Source organism: Sphaerodactylus townsendi, linkage group LG13, assembly GCF_021028975.2.
Source record: "Sphaerodactylus townsendi isolate TG3544 linkage group LG13, MPM_Stown_v2.3, whole genome shotgun sequence".
NCBI lineage: Eukaryota > Metazoa > Chordata > Lepidosauria > Squamata > Sphaerodactylidae > Sphaerodactylus > Sphaerodactylus townsendi.
In genome coordinates this window covers 56,399,880-56,421,925 of record NC_059437.1, presented here as the reverse complement: position 1 = coordinate 56,421,925, position 22,046 = coordinate 56,399,880, and the positions used below count along the sequence as shown (strand labels likewise).

The following is a 22,046-nucleotide window of genomic DNA, read 5'->3' as shown; positions in this document are numbered from 1 at the left end:
GGGAAGTGCCCCCACCGGAGGCGTGGTGGAGCTGCCTCCCGGAGAAGGCGCCAGGAAGATTGCGTAATTGTGCCCGGTTGCTTGAGTGGCCGCTGCCCCCTCTGCCGTGTGCTGGTGGCGTCCCCGGGGAGCCCACGTGCCCCTGGCATCCTGCTGCTGAGGGGGGGGGCGGAGCTGCTGTTGAGCCCCCCAGGCCGGGGGAACAGCCCCGGAAGGGAGTCTCTGGCCCAGCCAGGCGGAGGGAGGAGGGGAGGGCGGGGGCGGAGAGAGGCGGGAGCTGTCCAGCACCAGCAGCTCCTGAACTCGGCGCGCCTCCCCTCGCCTCGCCCGTGCGCGCCATGTAAGGGCGATGCGAGAGGCGCCTCCGGCTCCGCCTTTGCAATGGAGGAAGATTTATTCCAGCTCCGACAGCTGCCGTGAGTAATGCGGGGGTGGGTGGGTGGGGGGAGGTTGCCCCCCAGGGCAGTTTCAGGGCCCCGGCCAGCCCCTCTTCCCTGCAGCAGCCAGCGCAATGCCCAGGGCCCAAGGGGAGTGAGCCATTTTCCGGGACCGACACCCCCACCCCCACCCTGGCAGAACCAATGGCGCCGGCGCCGACTTCTTCTGGCTCCGTTTTGTTTTGCAAGCCAGGAGGGGGCTCTGCTCGCTTTTCCAAAGGGGGGGGGGGCTTCCAAAGGAAACGAGCGTGGCTCCCGAAGCAAGAGCGGCCGGGCTGAATCTCTAAACCTCTCTGCGCGCAAGACTTCTTTTCCTTCTATCATTCTCGTTCCTGCAGGGATAGTGGGGAGCTCTCGTTTTTTTTCCTGCAAAAGGCAGCTTTGGGGAGAGATTCGCAAGTGTATGTGTGAGCAGGTGGGGGGATTCCCACTGGGAACTGGGGGTTTTGGAGAACAGGCCCTGCTGCAGGGGGGTGGGATTCTCCCTGCTTGGATGGCTGCAGGCAGCGAGCCGTGGCGCCCACACAACTGCGGGGTTTTGAATTTGCTGAGCCACCTTCTGTCTGGCTATCAGAACTGTGCAAAAATAATAACCTTTGTTTTGTGCTTTGCTTTGCGATGTGCTGATGGTTTTTGTCACCTGAGGAAGTCCCTAACGTGACTTCTTTCCCTTTAGCAAATGCATCATCAGCTCAATTTCAGAGCTGTGAGGTTCGTAGTGCATGCCAGAGTACTCCGCCCCAACCCCCTCCCCACCCACAAAGATGTGTCAGGAATAAACAAGGCACGAGTCACGAAGGGGCATTAGTGGATTTCTTTGGCATCAACGGGATTACCCCTGAATAGATCAGGCTAGAAGGTCAGCTGTATTTTGCTTTCTCAGTTCAAATGGACCCCAGTTGACCTTTAATTTGTTTCTCCTCAGAACCAGGCTTGAAAATTCCTTTCGAATGCAAAACATTTGTATTTATTTAGTCTGTGTTTCTCTGTTGACAAGGTGATCTGAGTGCACAAATCATATCTCGGAAGAACGATCAAAACAGGTTTAAAAGGACTGGTGTCTTTTGGAAGACTGACTTAATGTCTTTGTAAAACGAAAATATGTTCAGTTATCAATTTAGAGTTTGAGAAAGGCCACGAGGAACTCAACAACCGCCAGCCAGCACAGACAGTGAGAGTGCAGGTCGAATAAGGGCAGGAGTCTCACCAGAGCCCAATAACATCAGAGAACAAGAGGCCTGCTACCCACCAGCCACAGTTCCCAGCAGCCAGCGCTGCAAATGGAAAGCTCATTTTTGCTTAGCATACCCACCTTTTGGGCCCTGTGTGTCCTCCCCATCCCTCTCCTAGGGAAATGATGGAGCAGGATCAGCATGTCTGTTTTTTAAGATTGCCCAAATTCACTTATTCTGTTATGAGGAGGGATCTAATTGGGAGCACGAGAACAAGAGCAGCGCAGCTCGCCCCTGGCCCCATGTCTCATGGTCCATCACCTCAAATTCTCTCCCCATCTCACAGTTCTGTTGGCAGAAATGAATTGTGTGTGCACATGTGCTCAGGTTGCAGGCAGCTTATGGAGGCATTCCTGGGGCTTTCAAGGCAAGAGGTGGTCAGAGGTGGTTTGCCATGGCTTGTCTCTGTGTAGCAACTCTGGACTTCCTTGGTGGACCTATCATCGTACTAACCAGGGTAGGCCCTGCTTTGCTTCCGATAGGCTGGGCCATCCATGGGTGGTGGAAGGCAATGGCAAACCACCTCTGCTTCTCACTTGCCTTGAAACCCCTTGCTGGGGTCACAATAACCGACAAAGGCAACTCATCATTCTGGTCTTTATCTCCCCTTAGGATGGAGTTTTAACCAAAATTAAACACAGACCAGAACCTTTACAACAAAATGTACCTTTAGAACAGACACTGCAGTGAATCCATAAGAACATAAGAACAAGCCAGCTGGATCAGACCAGAGTCCATCTAGTCCAGCTCTCTGCTACTCGCAGTGGCCCACCAGGTGCCTTTCGGAGCTCACGTGCAGGAGGTGAAAGCAATGGCCTTCTGCTGCTGCTGCTGCTCCCGAGCACCTGGACTGTTAAGGCATTTGCAATCTCAGATCAAAGAGGATCAAGATTGGTATTCAGAAAGAATCTAACCAGAGTTGGACACATTATTTGTTCCCACTCTGGAAAGCTGGAGAGTTTTTATTGTCCAGTTCATAAAGGGCAAGATGGGTATGGGGGAGTGGAGTTAATTTTGCAATGGACTCCATCCTTATACATAATTCGCTATGGATTGGAATGTTATGACCCGCTTCCTACCAATCAGCATGCAAGACTCACTTCCAGCAGTGGAAGTGAGTCCTGCGCACCAATTGGGTGGAAGCTGGGCTGGTGGGGAGTCCCTGTATTGGGCTCCTGCTTCTTCTGGGCACCCGTGACAGCTGTTGACTGTCATTTCCATGTCGCTAGGGTGGTCAAGTTCCGCCGCACAGGGGAAAGTTCCCGGTCAGAGGAGGATGCCGTATCGGGTGAGCATGAAGTCCAGATCGAGGGAGTCCAGACAGTGCTAGAGCCTGTGGAGCTGGAAGATGGCGGAACGGTGCCAAAGGAGTTTGCCAATCCGACGGATGGTGAGTGGAGAGAAGGTCCAGCCAGGCTTCAACAAAGAGCAAAATATTCCAGGGCTTTAAAAATAAAATTTAAAGGGGAAGGTTTTGGATTCAGATCTCAAGGAGGACAGGAAGACCTTTGTTCAGAGGAAGCTGTTTGTTCCTAACTGTAATGGAAAATGGACTGTGAGAAGAGATCTCTGGCTGAAATCTCACCTCCGCCACAGATCTCCCAGCAGCCTCAGGCAAAGCATTGTCCTGCAGACTCTGTTCCACCATCTGCAATATGGGGATGGCAACACTGCCATCTCTGTGAACCTCTGAAAATGATATCTGAATGTTGCAACATGTTCATTATCATGTGAGCCGAGATTAAACTTCACAACATAATTGGGGACCTTTCAGCTTCAGAATTTCCCACCTTCTACTGACCTACTTTGGTGGGGCACCCAATGTCCTTGCTCAGAGGATGCTCCAAGCTTATCTGTTGCAGACTTCTGAGGCAGTCTTGATTCTGACGAGATCCATCATGGTGTAGTGTAGGGGTCTGCAACCTGTGGCTCTCCAGATGTTCATGGACTGCTGCTGGCGGTGGCTGATGGGAATTGTAGTCCATGAACATCTAGAGAGCCATAGGTTGCAGACCCCTGGTAGTGGTTAAGAGCAGGTGGACTCTAATCTAGAGAACCAGGTTTAATTCCCCACTCCTCCACATGAGTAGTGGACTCTAATCTGGAGAACTGGATTTGTTTCCCCGCCGGATGACGTGGGGCTAGTCACAGACCTCTCGGGAGTCTCTCAGCCCATCACAAGGTGTCTCTTGTGAGGAGAGGAAGGAGTTTGTAAACTGCTTTGAGACTCATTAAAGGTTGAGTAAAGCAGGGTGCTAATGCAAGCTCTCTTCTTCTCTTCTTGATGTCCGTTGAGTGTGCAGAATCAATGAGCAAAGTGAACCCTTGTTTCAGACAGGGCAGACAGTTTGCAGCTGCCGTAGCAGGTTGATCAACACCATTAACTAGAGCGTTTGATTTCTCCTCCAGATACTTTTATGGTGGAAGATGCGGTGGAAGCCATAGGTTTTGGCAAGTTCCAGTGGAAACTCTCCATTCTGACAGGCTTAGCATGGGCAAGTAGAACAGACCAATGGTCAAAGCCGAGCCTGGGTTGTGGATCGCAGGGTGTGGACCACTTTCAGCCCCTCCCCTCTTTCATCCTTGTCTCCCCAAGAAAATAACGGGGGAACTTTATCCCGAAGAGAACTCCTGCCCATTCGTCCTCCAACCAATGCTCATCGTAACAGCTTCTTCCTTCTCACCCTTCTAGATGGCCGACGCTATGGAAATGATGATTCTGAGCATCCTAGCACCTCAGCTTCACTGTGAGTGGCGATTACCCACCTGGCAGGTGGCATTGCTCACTTCGGTAGGAAAATAGCAGACAGCACCTGTATTCTCCAAGGTTTTTTTGACTCGTTGCTGTAGGTTGTTAACAGAATAAAAACCCATTCATTCCAAAAAGTTCACTGGTTTGGGGACAGAGACTCGGTCTCTCTCTCTCTGTTTCTCTTCTTCCATCTCTCTCCCTCCCTCCCTCCCGCCATCTCTCTGTTGCGGAACACAAAGAGCTTGAGTCACAGTTGCTACATTACCTACCCGTGGGATGATTTCCTGTATTCGTTCATTTAATTTAAAACACTTCCATGACACTCCACCCAGCTTACAGTCCCCAAGGTGGCAAACAGTCAAAAATATTAAGAACAACTCAAAAAGATATACAAAATAATTAAAGCAATTTAAAACAAGAAAGCAAAAAATGAATACACTGGAAGGCTGGTCAGTGAGGGTCAGTGAGGGAAGGAACAGATACATAAAAGTCTCCCTCAACTAGTAATGATCAAAGGGAACAGATGAATCTCTCTGCGGAGGGAATTCCACAATGTTGGTGTCACAACCAAGCAGACTGTTTCCTGGGATGCTGCCCATCTAGCCAAAGGTGGTAGAAGCAAAAAAACAGATTCCCTGAAGATGACCTTAGTGATCAAGTGCACTCATATGGAAGCAGGCAGTCCTTAAGGGACACTGAGGCTAGGTCATACAGGGCTTTAAAGGTCAAAACCATTGCCTTCAATTCAGTCCAGAACCAAACTGGAATCCACTGTAGACATCACTGGAGTGATATTGTGTCTATGGCCCACTCCAGCCAGTATTTTAGCTGCAGCATTCTGTACCAACTGTAGCTTCCTGACAATCTTCAAGGGCAGCCCCACATAGAGTTCATTGCAGTAATCTAATCTAAAGGTTCCCAAGATGCACACCGCTGTGGCAAGATCTTTTCTATCCAGGAAAGGCCACAGCTGGCTCACCTGCCAAAGCTGCTGAAGGGCACTCCTGGCTACCCTTGGAGCTACCATTGATAGTTCAAAAGGTAGTCGTGCAAAAATTATTGAGACTGGATTTTTTTTCTTGACAGTTCAGATACTGGGGTACCCTCGAGGTACAGGTTGGATGCCTTCTCTCTACAGGCTGATCGTAACCTTCATTGGCCACCTCCTGAATCTGTCCAATTCATAGGCTTTTTTGCAAACACTGCTCTGGATTCCAAATGTTTCTGTTAAATGCCCGCTTTGAGAGTGTTTTAAAGTTTGGTGAAAAATTACTTTTCATCGTACCTTTGCCTCTGAATGTTTCTCTGACAAAACTCCCATCTCAGCCTGCAGGAATCAAAGTGTACTCCTTTTATTTACCACAGGTTGTGTTTGTGGGCATGATGTCAAGCTCTACCCTCTGGGGAAACATCTCAGACCAGTACGGAAGAAAAACAGTAAGTCTTTGGGAGTCTGGGATTCACCTGGAATGTATGCTAGTTGGATGCCTTCAGATGGACAGATTGGGAGCCAGGGTAGTCCTCAGTGGCCAAGGAAAGGGTCTTAGATCAGGGTCTTTGGGATTCACCTGGAATGTATGCTAGTTGGATGCCTTCGGATGGACAGACTGGGAGCCAGGGTAGTCCTCAGTGGCCAAGAGAAGGGTCTTAGATCAGGGAGATGAATTCCTCCCTTTAGCCACCCAGTCATCTTATCTCTTCTCTAGAGCCAGATTCACATAAGCCACTTAGAGCATTTTTATCTCACGGTTGGTATGCACATGCCAAAAACTATAGTTCTAAATGCACAAAGATCAGATTTCTCACATGTGAAAACAAAAAGAAAGTTTAAAGTCGCACAAAGGAAGGGAAGAACAGACTTCTTGTTACTTCAGATGGAATCAAGATGCTTGCAAAAGGCAAGCAAACGGGACACCAGCTTTCTTGCATGGCCATCAGTGTGGAGACCCAGTGAGGAGGATGTTTGTATCCCAGCCTTCCTCTAAGGAGCTCAATGCAGCCTCTGTGATTCTGCCCGCCTCTATTTCATCTGTCCAGTGCTGTGAGGTAGCTTAGGCTGAGATAGAGAGTCAGCCAGGGCATTTGATGGCAGACTAAGGACATGAGCTCTAATTCCCCCAGTCCTGCACGCTAACTGCTGCATGCAAATGCCACCATTTGTCCCCTCCCCTCTTAGGTTACCATTCTGGTTGCTTTCTGGTTTATATTTACAGATATAGTTTACAGGCTGTAAAATGAAGAAGGCAACAGGATTCACCTGGAATGTATGCTAGTTGGATGCCTTCAGATGAACAGACTGGGAGCCAGGGTAGTCCTCAGTGGCCAAGGGAAGGGTCTTAGATCAGGGTCTTTGGGATTCACCTGGAATTCACACTAAACAGTGTATTTTAACAGGGGTTAGCAGGGGTTATCTCTTTTTCTCCTTGTAAGGCTGCTGAGAGCTGAGGCTGCTGAGAGGTGGGGCTTAACAGGGGTTAACAGAGGTTCCTCTTTGTCCTGGGCTGCTGAGAGGTGGGGCTGCTGAGAGGTGAGTCAGTCAGTCTTTACTTCAGTCTCTGGAACCAGCAGAGGAGTAGCAGTGGAGAAGAAGACTGGGCCAGGACTAGATGGACTCTGGTCTGATCCACCTGGCTTGTTCTTATGTTCTTAAAAAGTACAGGGATTATCATCAATGTGGTGCTCCAGCGAAGAACTGGGGGGCGACGACAGTGTTTTCATTGCTTTCTCCATCTTTCTAAGGACTTTCCCTTCTGTCCTAATTCTATGCAGGGGCTCAAGATTAGTGTGTTGTGGACCTTATATTATGGGGTCCTCAGTGGATTTGCACCAATCTACAGCTGGATCTTGGTACTGCGGGGCTTGGTGGGCTTCGGCATTGGAGGAGTGCCTCAGTCGTAAGTAGATACTCCCATTTCCCATCCTGTTTCTTCTTCTACAAGTTGAACAGCTCCCCCATCATACCATAAGAAAAGCCTGGCAGATCAGACCAGTGGCTCCTTCTAGTCCAGCATCCTGTCTTGCACAGGGGCCAGCAACAGGGCATAGAAGCTAAGTGAGGCCTTCTCCTGATGTTGCCTCCTGGCACTGGGATTCAGAGGTTGACTGCCTCTGGAGGTGGAGGTTCCCTTCAGTCACTACTTCCCCTGTCATTTGATAACTCTCTTCTAGCTTGTAGGACCCCTGTCCTCCTTGTGTGGCACAGAGACCTTTCTCCTCCTACCTAGTAGTGCAGAGTTGGGACTTTTGATGCTGTCCTCTCATCGGCCTCCTGGCTGGGTTCAGTGATGCTTGCAAGAATGCAGGGGGATTAAAACCTGGCCATCTTTCATGTCGCCTTGTTTGAGCAAAAAGTCCGTAGCCAAGATACTAGTGGTGGGATCCAAAAATTTTAGTAACAGGTTCCCATGGTGGTGGGATTCAAACTGTGGCGTAGCGCCAATGGGGCTGGCCGGGGCACGACGGGGGCGTGGCCGGGCATTCCAGGGGTGGGGCATTCCTGGGCGGGGCTGTGGCAAGGACACAGTCGCTGCGCCGGTCCTTGGGCGGGAAATGAATGCATCCAGGCGCAGGCTGCCACGCACACCACCGGTGCACCTCCTGCTAGACTGCTTCAAGTTCTGCACGCTACTACTGAGGTGCATAACTAAGGCAAAAATCACCCTCTCGGCACACACAAATAATTAGTAACCTACTCTCGGGAACCTGTGAGAACCTGCTGGATCCCACCTCTGCAAGATACCCTTCTCTACCCCAGCAGTCCAGGCTTCTCATGGCTATTCTGCTTGGCCTGCAAAAGAGCTCAGCTGACTTACAAAATAGTTAAAGCTTCCCTGAACAGCATGGACCAGAACATTCCTGGGAAGGCAAAAATTACCCAGAGTTAGGAGATCAAGATCTGCAAAATTCTTGAAATCAGCCATTAACTAACTTTGTTGGCTGTTGGAGATCCCAGGTTTTCTCCTGCAATAGGAGCCTGGGCTACATTTTATTCATAGATGCTTTGCTGTAGAAGACGCTTTGCTGAAATCAGCCATTAACTACTGAAGACGAAGGATTAGATAGAAACAAAAAACGGGCCCATTTAGCCTGCCCCACCCCCACCCCCACATACTTCTGTCTGGTCAGCACATGGTCTCTGCTTCCATCGTCTCCTCAATTAGCCTTATTAAACATTGATGCTCTGACTCCACGGTGGGGCTATTCCAGTGCAATTCAAGCCTGCCCAAAATCAACAGCTAATGGGTTTGAATTTTTTTAAAAAATCAATATCCATTCGCAGCTAAAGTTTTTTCTAGTGCTGTTCCCAGGGAAATGGAGCCCAAGCTTTCAATGCAGTTACAGATATGATGGATTCCCCTCTGCGCAACTGAAAAAGAATTATGCCACTCTAATACCAGCCAGCGTGGACGGGATGGGCGGACAGACTTGTTGGTTCCTAGGGACTGCATCACATTAACTTCGATTGATTGAGAGTGTTCCTTGGCGTTTTATCTTGTCCTCAGTCCTGATCCATGGTTGCTGATCATATGCAGGATGGCAGGCGGTCCATTGCCATCCTCCAGTGAATCAGCCTGTAGGCTAGGGAAGCAAATACCAGAATGAAAGAGTTGGTTTTGCCATAACTGACTTCAGGGTATCCACACGAGGCAGGCTGATAGCGGTCCTACCTTAAATGATCAGTAATGGGAAGATATCAGATGCATAGATCAGAGAGAAATTTCTCTCTCTTTCTCACAATACTAGAACCAGGGGGCATACACTGAAAATGCTGGGGGGAAGAATTAGGACTAATCAAAGGAAACACTTCTTCACGCAACGTGTGATTGGTGTTTGGAATATGCTGCCACAGGAGGTGGTGATGGCCACTAACCTGGATAGCTTTAAAAGTGGCTTGGGCAGATTGATGGAGGAGAAGTCGATCTATGGCTACCAATCTTGATCCTCCTTGATCTGAGATTGCAAATGCCTTAACAGACTAGGTGCTCAGGAGCAGCAGCAGCAGGCGGCCCTTGCTTTCCTGCCCTCACTGCATGCTTGAGGCTCCCCAAAAAAAAGGCACCCTGGTGGAGGCCCACTGACGGTAGCAGAGTGCCGGACTAGATGGACTCTGGTCTGATCCAGCTGGCTTGTTCTTATGTTCTTAATGTTCATTCACATGATAAACTCTTAATTTCTTTTTCTTTTGTATAAAACAGACTTAGTAGAGATCCAGATTTCCTCCTCCCCCGCCTCCTTCAATGTGTTCCTCTGTGTTTTTGTTCTCTTCAGGGTCACTTTATATGCAGAATTCCTTCCGATGAAAGCCAGAGCAAAATGCATTTTGCTAATTGAGGTGGGTGGCATTTGGTCAACACGGAAAGTGTTCCCGTTTGGTTCCAGTGTGCTCATGCTGGGCGGATACTCCTGCTGAAGCAGCAGCAGAGGGGTAGACTGGCCATGAAAGCCACTGGGAAAAGTGTTGGTGGGCCAATGGTTTGGGAAGCTGCCTCCCAGGGTGACCCTGGCCCCACCAAGGTGTGTTTCCCCTTACCCAGCAGTTCCTGACCATCTGGCCCACAGGCAGCAGGGATGGGATTACTTGGTTCAGCTTGCCCTTGGCCACCAGCAAGAACTTCCACAGTGGTTAAAGGGCTGGTCTGTGCCAGGTGTGAGGAACAGAAAAAGGCACATTGAGGCCCCTTCCGCACACGCAAAATAATGCATTTTCAAACCACTTTCACAACTGTTTGCAAGTGGATTTTGCTATTCCGCACAGCTGTAAAGAGCACTGAAAGCAGTTTGAAAGTGCATTATTCTGCACATGTGGAATGAGCCTATGTGTACTTGAATGGCTTTCTGAAGCAATGAATGACCACAAGGAAGGTTGAATTATATTTATTTGTTGGCGGGTGGGTGGGTGGGTGGGTGGGTTGGTTGGTTGGTTGGATTTATAGGCCGCCTCATCCCCGAAGGGCTCGAGGCGGCTCACAACATACTATACACCAACAATCCATAAAATACATAATAACAATCTCATTAAAACAAATCATTAAAATAATCAGTTAATTTAAGAGCAGGAACAATTTACTTTAAAACTAAATAATGAAGTCAAGGCAAGCAAATTAACAACAACAACCACAACAGGTGCATTCCAGCCCCCCTGTGCTCTCCAGGTGTGTGAGGTGTGGGTCTTAACTGAGCCTCCTCACACAGCCTTTTGGTGGGTGAATTCCAATTATTCAAACGAAACCAATCCAGTTCTGGACTGGATGCCGGGCTCAACCTGTCTTGCAGAGCCCGGAAGCACAAGATTCAGAGGTTAACGGGAGGGATATTCTATTTCACCTGCTCTGATAACCCGGTTGCCTTCTCCCCTTCTTCACTGGCAGGTGTTCTGGGCCATCGGGTCAGCCTTCGAAGTCCTGCTCGCCGTGTTTGTGATGCCCACCCTGGGCTGGCGTTGGTTGCTCATCCTCTCAGCCCTCCCTCTTCTGCTGTTCGCCATCTTGTGTTTCGTAGGTATTCTTTTGCTGGGGAGGAACTGGTTAATGGTAGTTTTTTTTTTATTTTGTTCTTGGTCTATCATTCTTCCATGGACATCCTTTGCTCCCTCAGTGGCTGCCAGAAAGTGCCCGGTATGACGTACTGTCTGGGAACCAAGAAAAGGCCATTGCCACTTTGAAAAGGATTGCCAATGAGAACGGAGCTCCAATGCCTCTAGGCAAATTGATCATCTCTAGGCAGGTGAGTTTCAGCAAAGGCCCACTTTGTTTCAGTGGATGGATCTGGACCTCAGAGTCTTGACCCAATTCTGGATACTTTGAGCAAAGATGATAAGTCAAGAAGGGCTCCGAAGGGATGTGGTATCAAGGGTCCCTCTTCTCAAATTTTGCTCTTGGTTTCAAACCATATCAAGCATTCAAACTGCTGTTGTTTCCACGCAGGAAGACCGTGGGAAAATAAGGGACCTATTCACTCCGCAATTTAGATGGACAACTCTTCTGCTTTGGTTTATATGGTGAGCTTACCAAACCTCTATAAACTTGTTCAATCCTTCATTAACTCTGACATTATTGCTTGCATTATGCAGATGCTTTTCAGTCTTCCTCCATATATTCTGGATCAGAGGCAAGAGGGCAGTTTGCTTCATGGACAAGAAGGGAGAGTCTACAAGCAGCCCAGTCTGTGCCTGAGGCCAAATAGCTGGCAGATTTATAGACTCAGATAGGAACCTGTTGGCTCCTTCCATCACCTGGTACCTGCAGCATCAACCTCTGGTCAATCTCCAGTGGTAGAGCTGTGGTGTCACAGCAGGTAATCAGCCCAGCAGTTCCCTTGGCTTGCAAGCCACCATGGCGACAGAAGGAATCAGGTTCCTGGGTTTCAATCCCAACAAGATGGGAGGCCTGCAGCTGTCAAGGCAGGAAAAGAGAGGGTCCCCAGAGACAAAAATTCCTGGGCATTTGTGTTAAGCAGGCAATTTTGGAAGGACCGCTTGTTATATTATGATGTGGCTGGTGTAAGGAAAGCTACACGAGTTGGATTTTCCTCTTCTACACAGCCATGAACAGCACTGAACCCTGCTGCCTTCTGCTGATTTTTCTGAGCTGGTTTAGTCCCAACTGGATTTGATTCCCCACCTGAGTGGCGGACTCTAATCTGGTGAACCAGGTTTGTTTCCCCATTCCCACACATGAAGCCTGACCTCGGGTTAGTCACAGTTCTCTCAGAACTCTCTCAGCCCCACCTGCCTCACAAGGTGTCTGTTGTGGGGAGAGGAAGGGAAGGAGATTGTAAGCTGCTTCGCGACCCCTCGCAGTTGAGAAAAGCAGGGTATAAATCCAGGCTGTCCTCTTCTTCATTGGCTCTGTGGTTGCTGACTGCTCTACGCAGGCATATTGAAATCTTGCCCCAAATGTTCTGTTGCAAGCTTACAACCTTAAACTTCGATTGGACTGATTCAGGGCCTTTCCCCACTTACCTTAAGCCCCGTGCTACTTGAGGAGAGTAGCGTGGGGTCCCCCGGCACTCCCCACTCTGCCGCTGTCACGCCCCCTCAGCGCGAGACATCCCTGGCGCTCTTGCAAAGGGCGCCTTTTGATGACCCCGCGCAGAGTGCGGGGTTATGGGGACACCTGAAGGTAGAGTGCCGCCAGGGTGCCAGCACAATTCGTAAAGTGCAGTTCACGGCGGACTTGAGGAAAGAGGAGGTGGGGAAAGGCCCTCAGTTTCTTTCCTCAGTTAAATGAAAGGACCTTTTCAGAGGTGGCCCCATTTAATTTTGTGTCACTTATTATGCATCTGACTCTTTGATACGCTTCCATTGCTTTCCCCGCAGGTTCTCCAATGCCTTTTCTTATTATGGATTAGTTTTATTAACGACGGAGCTCTTCCAAGCAGGAGACATCTGCAGCAGTGAGTATGGTCTTGTCTCAGGACATACAACTGTCAGAAAGCCCAGATTAGACCAGGGGTATCAAATATGAGGCTTAGGGGCCAAATCCAGCCCAGCTCGCCAAGCCAGATAGGGAGCAACGGGTGGGGAGGGGGGGATGTTAGCTAGCTCATAGGTCTGAAAAACCCTCAAAAGCCCCACCCCATTCCCCAGGGCCCAGCCGAACCAAGCCATGCTTATGCTATATCCTGTCCTAGTCACGAATGAGTTCACCACCCCTGGCTTGGACCCTCTGGCCCAGGGGTCTGCAACCTGCGGCTCTCCAGATGTTCATGAACTACAATTCCCATCATGAACATCTGGAGAGTCGCAGGTTGTAGAACCCTGCTCTGGCCTCTGGACAGGCACCAGTGAAAGGGAGATCAGCAGGCCAGGTCAAAAAAATGTCAAGAGATGACTGAAAATGTCACACCTTCTCCTTCTCCCCTATTGAAGTATCTAGCAGAAGGAAAACGGTGAAGGCCAAATGCAGCTTGGCCTGTGAATATCTAACCGAGAAGGACTACCTTGATTTGCTGTGGACCACTCTGTCCGAGTTCCCAGGTAGGCAACTGGAAAAGGCATGCCGTACATTGCTGCAGGCTGTTTTCTCTCGGGGAAGCCACAGGCCTGGAAGCAATTCACACTTGAGACCAGGAATACTGAAACTGCAGTACGAGTCGTATTAGCACTATGTACCATTTATGAATATTATTTGCAGTGGTTCCCAAAAGTGCTCTCTTTAAGCTTTACCTAGTAGCTACCAACCCCAGATTCATGTTAAGGCGACAGATACAATTTTGGGGGATGTTAAAAATTGCATCAGATGCCCTCTGGTCTGTTGGAGTTGCTGACAACAGGGGTCATGAGAAACAAGGGCCAGAGAAGCAGAGCAGGATATCCTTAATCTGGCCTGGCTGATAAATCAATATAAGATCATGCCCGATAAACTGTTTTATTAGCCCCATAGTTTGCACTTGCCCACATTAGTTGTGACTTAAAAGTTAAGTTTCCTTTTGTGATCACTTGCAGAAAATTCTTCTTTGCCCCCCGGAGACCAGGGCAGTGGTGATTCACAAGGCCACTGGTAGCAAAATTGAATAAGCAAAGCCCTCACTTTTTCCAGGTGTCCTGGTGACCCTATGGATCATTGACCGGATTGGACGGAAGAAAACCATGGCGCTCTCTTTTTTGGTCTTCTCACTTTGCAGTCTCCTGCTCTTTCTCTGTGTTGGCAGGTGAGAAATGTGATGCAGACAAATGGGAAAGAACGTGAAAAAAAATTGCCGAAGTGGTGTGTGGGATATCTGCTCCCTCCTTTTCAAATACTGGGCAGCTACAGTTTGGTGATTCTTTAGGGATTGATTTAAACTTGTGGAAGCTCCTGAAAATCACTTTCCTTTAGGGGTTTTAACATTTTGAAAGCTGTTTGTACGGGATCTGTTCTTTTCCTTCTCGTTTGCACATTCAAAACAAATAAACCAGTTTGGAGCAATGTGAGGAAGATTCAACAGGAGTGCAAAGAATTGCAATTGCAGCTTTGGCGATGCTTATTTTCTATGCTATCTGCCCTTTTGACTTCCAAGTCATTGCAGAGAAGGGTCAAGACCAGCCCAAATACATCACAGCCATGAAATTACTGTCTCGGGTCTGCATGCAACATTATTTTCAATCCATCTTGTCCTGTCCTTGTTTCAGAAAAGTTCTCACTGTGCTGTTATTCATTGCAAGAGCTTTTATTTCTGGAGGATTTCAGGCTGCTTACGTTTACACCCCTGAGGTAAGGAAACCCATTGTTCTCTAAAGGGGGAGCTGCTGTCCAATGTATTGCCTTCCAAGAGCCAGGGGTGAATAATGAGTGGCAACAGACATGGAATTTTGGGGTGGGAGGCTGTTAACCTGGAAGGAACAAAGCAGAGCGGGGCATGCCACTGTTTCTGGGGTTGCCAACTCTGTGTTGGGAAATTCCTGGAGATTTGGGGATGGAGCCTGAGGAGGGTGGGGTTTGGGACCTCAGTATGGTGTAATGCTATAAATCCACCCTCCAAAGCAGCTATTTTCTCCAGTCACACGCACACAAAAGAACATAAGAACATAAGAACAAGCCAGCTGGATCAGACCAGAGTCCATCTAGTCCAGCTCTCTGCTACTCGCAGTGGCCCACCAGGTGCCTTTGGGAGCTCACCTGCAGGAGATGAAAGCGATGGCCTTCTGCTGCTGCTGCTGCTCCTGAGCACCTGGTCTGCTAAGGCATTTGCAATCTCAGATCAAGGAGGATCAAGATTGGTAGCCATAGATGGACTTCTCCTCCATAAATCTATCTAAGCCCCTTTTAATGCTATCCAGGTTAGTGGCCATCACCACCTCCTGTGGCAGCATATTCCAAACACCAATCACACGTTGCGTGAAGAATTGTTTCCTTTTATTAGTCCTAATTCTTCCCCCCAGCATTTTCATTCTATGCCCAGTGATATCATTTGCAATATGGGGATATTTCCAGGCCTTGCCTAGATGTCGGCCACCTGAGCTGACGGGGATTCTGGGTGGGGTGCAGTCTATCTGTCTGCAGCAGCTAGGGAGGCAGGAGATCTTCATGCTGCCCCAAAGCCAAGAAAGAATCCTTGAAAGACTCAAAGCAACGGATTTTTGTGCATCGCACAGTCTCCTTCCTCAGGTGGTCTGGTGGTCTCCATCAGCAGGAACTTCCAACAGAGTGCGAATTGTGTTATCCCCAAATTTGTGGGAACTCTTGTTGGCCTCTGAGCTCTGCACCTGTTTCCCTCAATGGCCCAGAGGCAGACAGTGTGGACTGATTGTGAGGGAATGGCCATTCTACCCACAGCCAGGGTATATCCAGTGGTGGCGAACCTTTGGCACTCCAGATGTTATGGACTACAATTCCCATCAGCCCTTGCCAGCACGACCCATTGGCCATGCTGGCAGAGGCTGATGGGAATTGTAGCCCATTACATCTGGAGTGCCAAAGGTTCGCCACCACGGGATATTCCTTCCAGTATCACATCTTCCATGTCTAAGCCGGTATACTTCAGGAAGGTTACTTGGATTTAAGCGCAACGAACCCTATGAAAGTCTAGTAGTCCAGAAGATCTGTGGGAGATCGGTGGCTCTTAACATCTGTGGTTTTCTTGCAGGTTTACCCGACAGCCACCCGTGCTCTGGGCCTGGGGACATGCAGTGGGGTCGCCAGAGTCGGTGCTCTCATCACTCCATTCATTGCACAGGTAAAAAAAAGATCACCCGCTGCGTCCCTGGGTTTTCTCAGGACACAGCGGTGTGGACAGCGGATTGTTCTTCAAGTGGCCAATGATAACCCCCTGTAAGAACGTGGCCAAAATGTTAGCTAATTGAAGTGAACCAGCGGAGTCCTTCTCTTGCTCTGGAGGGAGACCCCTTGGGCATGGGTGTGCTTCTTGCACTCTTCAAGGGGTGCAAAAATCAGACATGTGGGCAGAGCGGGTACCTGAGAAAAGACAGGTGTCCTTCACGCTGCCTCAGAAGCACCAATCCTGCCATGCAGGTTGCAAGGGACGTCATTAGCTTCAAGTCCAGAAGCACCTTAAAGACCAGCAAGATTTCAGGGGCTATAAGCTTTCCAGAGTCAAATCTCCCTTCATAGGATACAAGCTGGGATGGAGATCTCTGTGTCTTTATGTCCCAGACAAAAGGTGACGGGCAAATGAATAAATCCATACATGAATAAATCCATCCATAAATCCAACATTAAAAATCACAGCACTCAAAAACCAATGGGAGAACATTTTAATCTTCCAGGCCATTCTGTTGCTGACCTAAGAGTTGCAGTCCTCCCCCAGCGAAGCTTCAAGTGGAGATTACAACATGAAATTGTTAAACTTCAGTTCATTCACAAATTCAGAATAATGGACCCCTCTCCTCAGGGCTGAGTAGGGACCTCACAGGGTGTTTGTTGTGAGGGGGGAAGGGTAAGGAGTTTGTCAGCCCCTTTGAGTCTCCTTACAGGAGAGAGAAGGGGGATATAAATCCAAACTCTTCTTCTCCTCCTCCTCCTCCTCCTCTTCTTCGCTACACCTCTTCACCTTCTGACTGTGATGTAAGAGCACAGATCTCCGTTCTGACTTGTATCTGACAAAGAAAGCTTTAACTCTCGAAAGCTTCTACCCCCAAAATCTTGTTGGTCTCTAAAGAGCTACAGGGCTGAAACCGGACTATGCTAGAGGACAGACTGGAGCCCCAGTCCTCCCAAGACCCTTGAGACCCAGTCAGGAGCCCTGAGTCAGTCTGTGTGTTCACCAGAGCTGCTGCCTTTTCTCATCTTCTCCTCCTCCTGGCAGGTGATGCTGGAATCCTCCGTTTACCTGACGCTGGTCGTGTACAGTGGCTGCTGCCTCGTGGCTGCCGTGGCCTCCTGCTTGCTGCCCATCGAGACAAAAGGCCGGGGCTTACAGGAGTCCACCCACAGAGAATGGGGCCAGGAGATGTTTGGGCGAGGAGTCCCCCGATCCAACTCTGGCTCTCAGGGCTGATGCAGGACGTGTAGGAGAAGGAAGCCTGGAGGTTTTCCCACCCCAAAGCCCCCACCTGGTCTGAGAGGCAGAAGACCTGGGCGCTGCCATGGATCAAAAAAGCTTGACCTGTTTCTGAGACTCCTTTGGGCTGCCCCCCACGGCTGCCGCTTGCGCAAAGAGAGAGTTTGGAGAGGGGAAGCGGGTGGGTGTTTGTGACTTGCAGGGATGTGACTCAGCCAGGCAGAGAAAGACCGGGCCCTCCTTTGTTCTCGTGGTTAACTGCCGAGCTGACCGCTTCCTGTTGCCAAGTCAAGCAAAGCAACTCAAGGAACGCAACTGAGTCTCGGCCCACCTTGAGATGAAAGATGCTCTCGACACCTGCAAGCAAGCAGCCCCGTCTACAGCGCACCTGTCTCTAGAATGGCACGCAGCCGGTTCTGTGCACTTGTGAATTCAACACCAGTCATGAGCAGCCATCCAGCATCAACCAAGTGTTGTGAGTCTGTCAGCGCTTCCTCGTGTTCCTTGCCAGAAAGGTTGGTTTCTTGAGGTCGTTCTGGGCACTAAAAATCTGACACAGAGCACGGCTTGAGCGAGAGGCCAGTCCTAAAAATAACATCATTTCTGAAAAGGTCTTGCTGGTAGCCTAAGAACAGAACTGCATTTTTTTTAGTGGTTCGGTCCTGTGTTGGGTAAGTCAACGAAGATTGCTGCTGTGGTTCTGGTTTTGTGTGTGTGTGTACATGCAGAGATTTGTGCTGGTTATCACTGCATGGGGTACACCTCCCGTACACTTTTCTTGGATTGTTCTTGCATCTGAGTTGCCAGTATTAGAGGTCAGAGGAGTAGGCATGGGACATAAATGTGCTCTCCAGGATGACTATATCCGGGGGGGAAACAACTCTCTTCTAATGCTACTACCCCATGGCTTGAGAGCTGACGATAAATGTGGGGGTAGATCCTGGTCTGCAGGAAACTGATTGGTCTATCTTGGATGATGCTCCAGAATGTTTGGAAATGTATTGAATACTGATAGGACGGCCTTTGAACTGGGCATGAATCTGTCTTGAAGCTACGACTCTCAGTTAAGGACACGAGTCCTCTTGGATTGGAAATATATCCAGCCCAGTAACCTGTTTCTAACTGTTGGAAGAAACTATAGCAGCCAGATATCTCTGGGAAGCTCGCAAGCAGGAAGCAATGACGATTTCTTTCCCTGCCGTTTGCATCTCTGCATTGGGAGTTCAGAGGTATACTGCCTCAAGATATGCAGGTTCCATTTAAATATCACAATTCACAGCCATTCGTAGACCTTTCTTCTGTGGACTCATTGATGTTTGTGGTACACACAATGAGATGTTCGATAACATAAAGGACTTCAAGTGGCATCACATCTTTATCAGGAAGCCCCAGGTGAAGGCAGAATCTATCAAAGGCAGCCGATATTTCTGACGCTGAAGTGTGGGCAGTTCTGTGCCTGCAACTCTCGTCTGAGTGACGGAATAGTTTAGGCCCACACTGAACTGTACTCTGTGGCCTTTCAGTATTTATGGAATGTATTGGAATTAATTACTCCAACATTCTTCTGCTCCACTTATTAACTGAACTTTTCAAGGGAGACGTATTTTAAACCGATGCACTTGGAAACGAGAATCAGTATTAAACGAAACCAAATTTACTATCAAATTAAAACAGCAGCGGGACAGTTGGCTGTGCCTGACACCTTACAGAAGTTGACTAGGTGCCAGCTCATGAATGCCCAGAAGGCTCCAAACGAGGCGTGAGTCAACAGCTCCCTGGAGGGACAGGTGTGCATGAAGCAGAGGATGACCTGATGAGCATGTCCTATCATCCTGTGTGACACAGCTGCCCATTTTGGGTGCAGCCAGGGGCAGACTGGGAAATCAAAACAACCCAGCGAGCGGTGAGGGCAATAGTCACTGGCTTGCCTGCTGCCTTTTCCTGTGCCACTAGAACGACCATCTGCTGACAGGCAAGCTAACGTCTCGTCACCAGCACTGTCTGGATCTGAGCCATGCAGCTGGCTTCTAGGGTGATGGCCCAGGCAAGTTAAAGGCCCAGTCCACCCTTGGGTGCTGCTCTTGGCCTGCACATAGTCCTGCACGATCCAAGAGTTTTCTCCCATCACAAGGGATCTTGGGGTGTCCATCAGCTAGATTCAAGTCCTGTAGCACCTTAGGGCACTGATATGATTTGGGGGGTATGAGCTTCCAAAAGTTAATGCTCTGTCAGATTCATGAGATGTATGTTGTTGATTATGTGATGAAGTTGGCTTGGCTTGGACTGAAATGTCATTAGTCTATCTTGGTCACTGGCCAGGAGTTTCAACTGCAAACCGGTGAACGAGGAACAAAGCAACATGGATTGCAACCAAGTCTTCTTGATGTCTTATGGGTCTCTTTGGGAAGCCCAGCTGGAGAGGGAACATCTAGTCAAAATGTAAACAGCTTGTCTGTACTTCTCAACTAGGTCTGGGAAATCAACACATATATGGCCAGAAGTTTCACCCAAATGCAAGCAACTGTATGCTTTGATCTTTTAATTGTTGGAGGAGGGGTCTTATTTGAAGTTGTCTCTGAGACCTGAAAGAGGTGGCTTGATGACCAAAAAGCTGACTCAGGCTGGAAAGGAAAGTGGTTTGAGACAGTCTTTGCTTCCCATAGTGTATGAACCTATTACTTTTGTCTCCAGTCAAACAGGCATTGCAGGCTTTGAAAACCATGCAAAAACCTACAGAATCTGTTATGACCAGAAAGACAAAAACAGCAATAGAAAAAATATTTATCTGTTTCCAGACACAATTTCAGCCATCAAGTAGATAAACACTCCATGGAGATTTAAGCTGTTCTATTCAAAGTGCTTTGCAAAAGTTAATATGAGCATAGTCCTTCAAACCACTTGCTAAAATGCCAAACAATATGAAAGGCCAAAGAACCTTGTATGTATTTTTCCCCCGAAGAGACAGGCATAATGACAGTGAAGGAACTCCGATTCAGCCACCTTCAGTAGACAGTAAAAGTCTCAGGATCAGATATAAGCAGGGAAACATTCTAAGCTCATCTTTTCATAGCCTCAGCTGCTGCCTTCCAGACATCAAAACCCTTCCGTGCTTTACAACACCAGGCTGAGACAGCTACCAAATGGGCACTGGGAAGGAGGTACATTTCACTTGCATGGGAAATCTACTCACTAAGTGAAAAGGCACTTGCAAGCCATGTGGAGAGTTTCAAGCAGGGATCAGCCAACGAAGCCCATGAGCCGTGCCTTGCCCTCCCCCACTCATTCCAGACACCGCTTTCCTCCCAGTATTGCCAACTGTAGGATGGGAAATTCCTGTAGATTTGGGGGTGGTGCTTAGGGAGGGAGGGGTTTGAGGGGGGCCATACGGGGTGTAATAATGCTATAGAGTCTACCCTATAGCATTATTTGCTTCAGGGGGACTGATCTGTGCAGTCTGGAGAGCAGTTAGAATTGTGGGAAATCTTCAAAGCCCACCTGCTTCTAAGAGTAAAAAACCATCTTGGGCTCGATCCATTCTGCCAGCTTTATGGCGCTGCCCCTGGGAAGGTTGCTGGAAAGGCTGGAGCCTGGTGAATTTGTAATGTCAACGTGCCCACATAAAGCTTCTTGAAATTCTGCTAGCTTTGTGTGTTTTATTAAATGCAAAGTGACTCGCCTGCAGCCAACGAGGAGAGCCTTTGTTGTATAATGATGACCCTGAAGCAGGATTGTCAAGTTCAACCAGACTTCATGTGAGTCTACAGAGTTTCTCTTGAGCAGTGCTAAACACGCTTCTTATACTTTTTGGTGAAAAAAACCCAACCACTCTGGAATGAATACATGCTGTTCATGAAAGCTTAGAAACGACATGTGTTTGGGTTTTTTAAGATAATGAAAATGACTGGTGTATATATAGTAATTCCAGAAGGGATAGTTATGTTAGTCTGTTGCAGAAGAACTAAAACAAGTCAAGTGGTGCCTGAAAGGCTGACAAAATCTATACCTGTGTGATTTATTTATCTGTTCATCTTTCAGTTGCTGCTGGACTTTTTGTTTAACACTGCATATAACAAAATATCCCAAAGATACCATCCCAAACACTGTTTTGAATTTTTCACTTGGGAACGGTACAATGCTGCTGGCGCATTCTTTTAAAAACACAGCAGATCTTGTGGAATTAGTCTTAATTGTGAAGTTCAGAATTCTGCCCATCAGTTTGTGAAAAGTGCAATACTGTCCCGACAGGAAAGTGGTTCTCTGCATCTGCTGTGATGAGTGATCTTTGTATTTCTTGATGCTTGCTGAAAAAGAACACTGAATGTTTCTCTTGTGTTTGAATGTACAGTTTTTAAACAAGGCACACTTTCATGTCGAAGAAAAGAGATCGATAAACTGAGCTTGTTGCGTTCGATTCTTGTTTCTCTGTTAATAATGCAATGTTAGGTCGTTCAGTTCAACAGTTGGTATTTTATGTTGAATAAATGAATAGTTTTTACAATAATGATATTTCAGGGCCTTTGCTTTCAAATGACCAGCCCCCTCCCCCAACAAAGACGACCACAAAAGTATGTATCATGACACCCCATTCAAGACTTTCCCACCACCATCTTCGCCATTTCTTCTGAATTCATTTTCAACACTAAGAAAATTGTGAATAGAAGAAGAAGAGTTTGGATTTACACCCCA

At 48.4% G+C, this 22,046-nt stretch overlaps 1 protein-coding gene across 2 annotated transcripts; it reads left to right on the top strand.

Annotated features, from left to right (window-relative positions):
* Window positions 1-211: 211 nt before the first annotated feature.
* LOC125442753 (SV2 related protein) lies at window positions 212-21,861 on the top strand. Of its 2 annotated transcripts, XM_048514399.1 has the most exons (16): window positions 212-416; window positions 2,899-3,059; window positions 4,079-4,164; window positions 4,362-4,460; window positions 5,787-5,858; window positions 7,191-7,315; window positions 9,690-9,753; window positions 10,790-10,915; window positions 11,016-11,144; window positions 11,345-11,418; window positions 12,739-12,815; window positions 13,291-13,398; window positions 13,961-14,072; window positions 14,533-14,614; window positions 15,987-16,076; window positions 17,166-21,861. In XM_048514399.1, the coding sequence occupies exons 1-16, from the start codon at window positions 382-384 to the stop codon at window positions 17,355-17,357; spliced, it is 1,632 nt and encodes a 543-aa protein (XP_048370356.1). In that variant the 5' UTR covers window positions 212-381; the 3' UTR covers window positions 17,358-21,861. The 2 variants fall into 2 exon arrangements, with proteins under 2 accessions (XP_048370356.1, XP_048370357.1); XM_048514400.1 differs by lacking the exons at window positions 212-416; window positions 2,899-3,059 and having other exon boundaries at window positions 4,129-4,216.
* The last annotated feature ends 185 nt before the right edge of the window (window positions 21,862-22,046 follow it).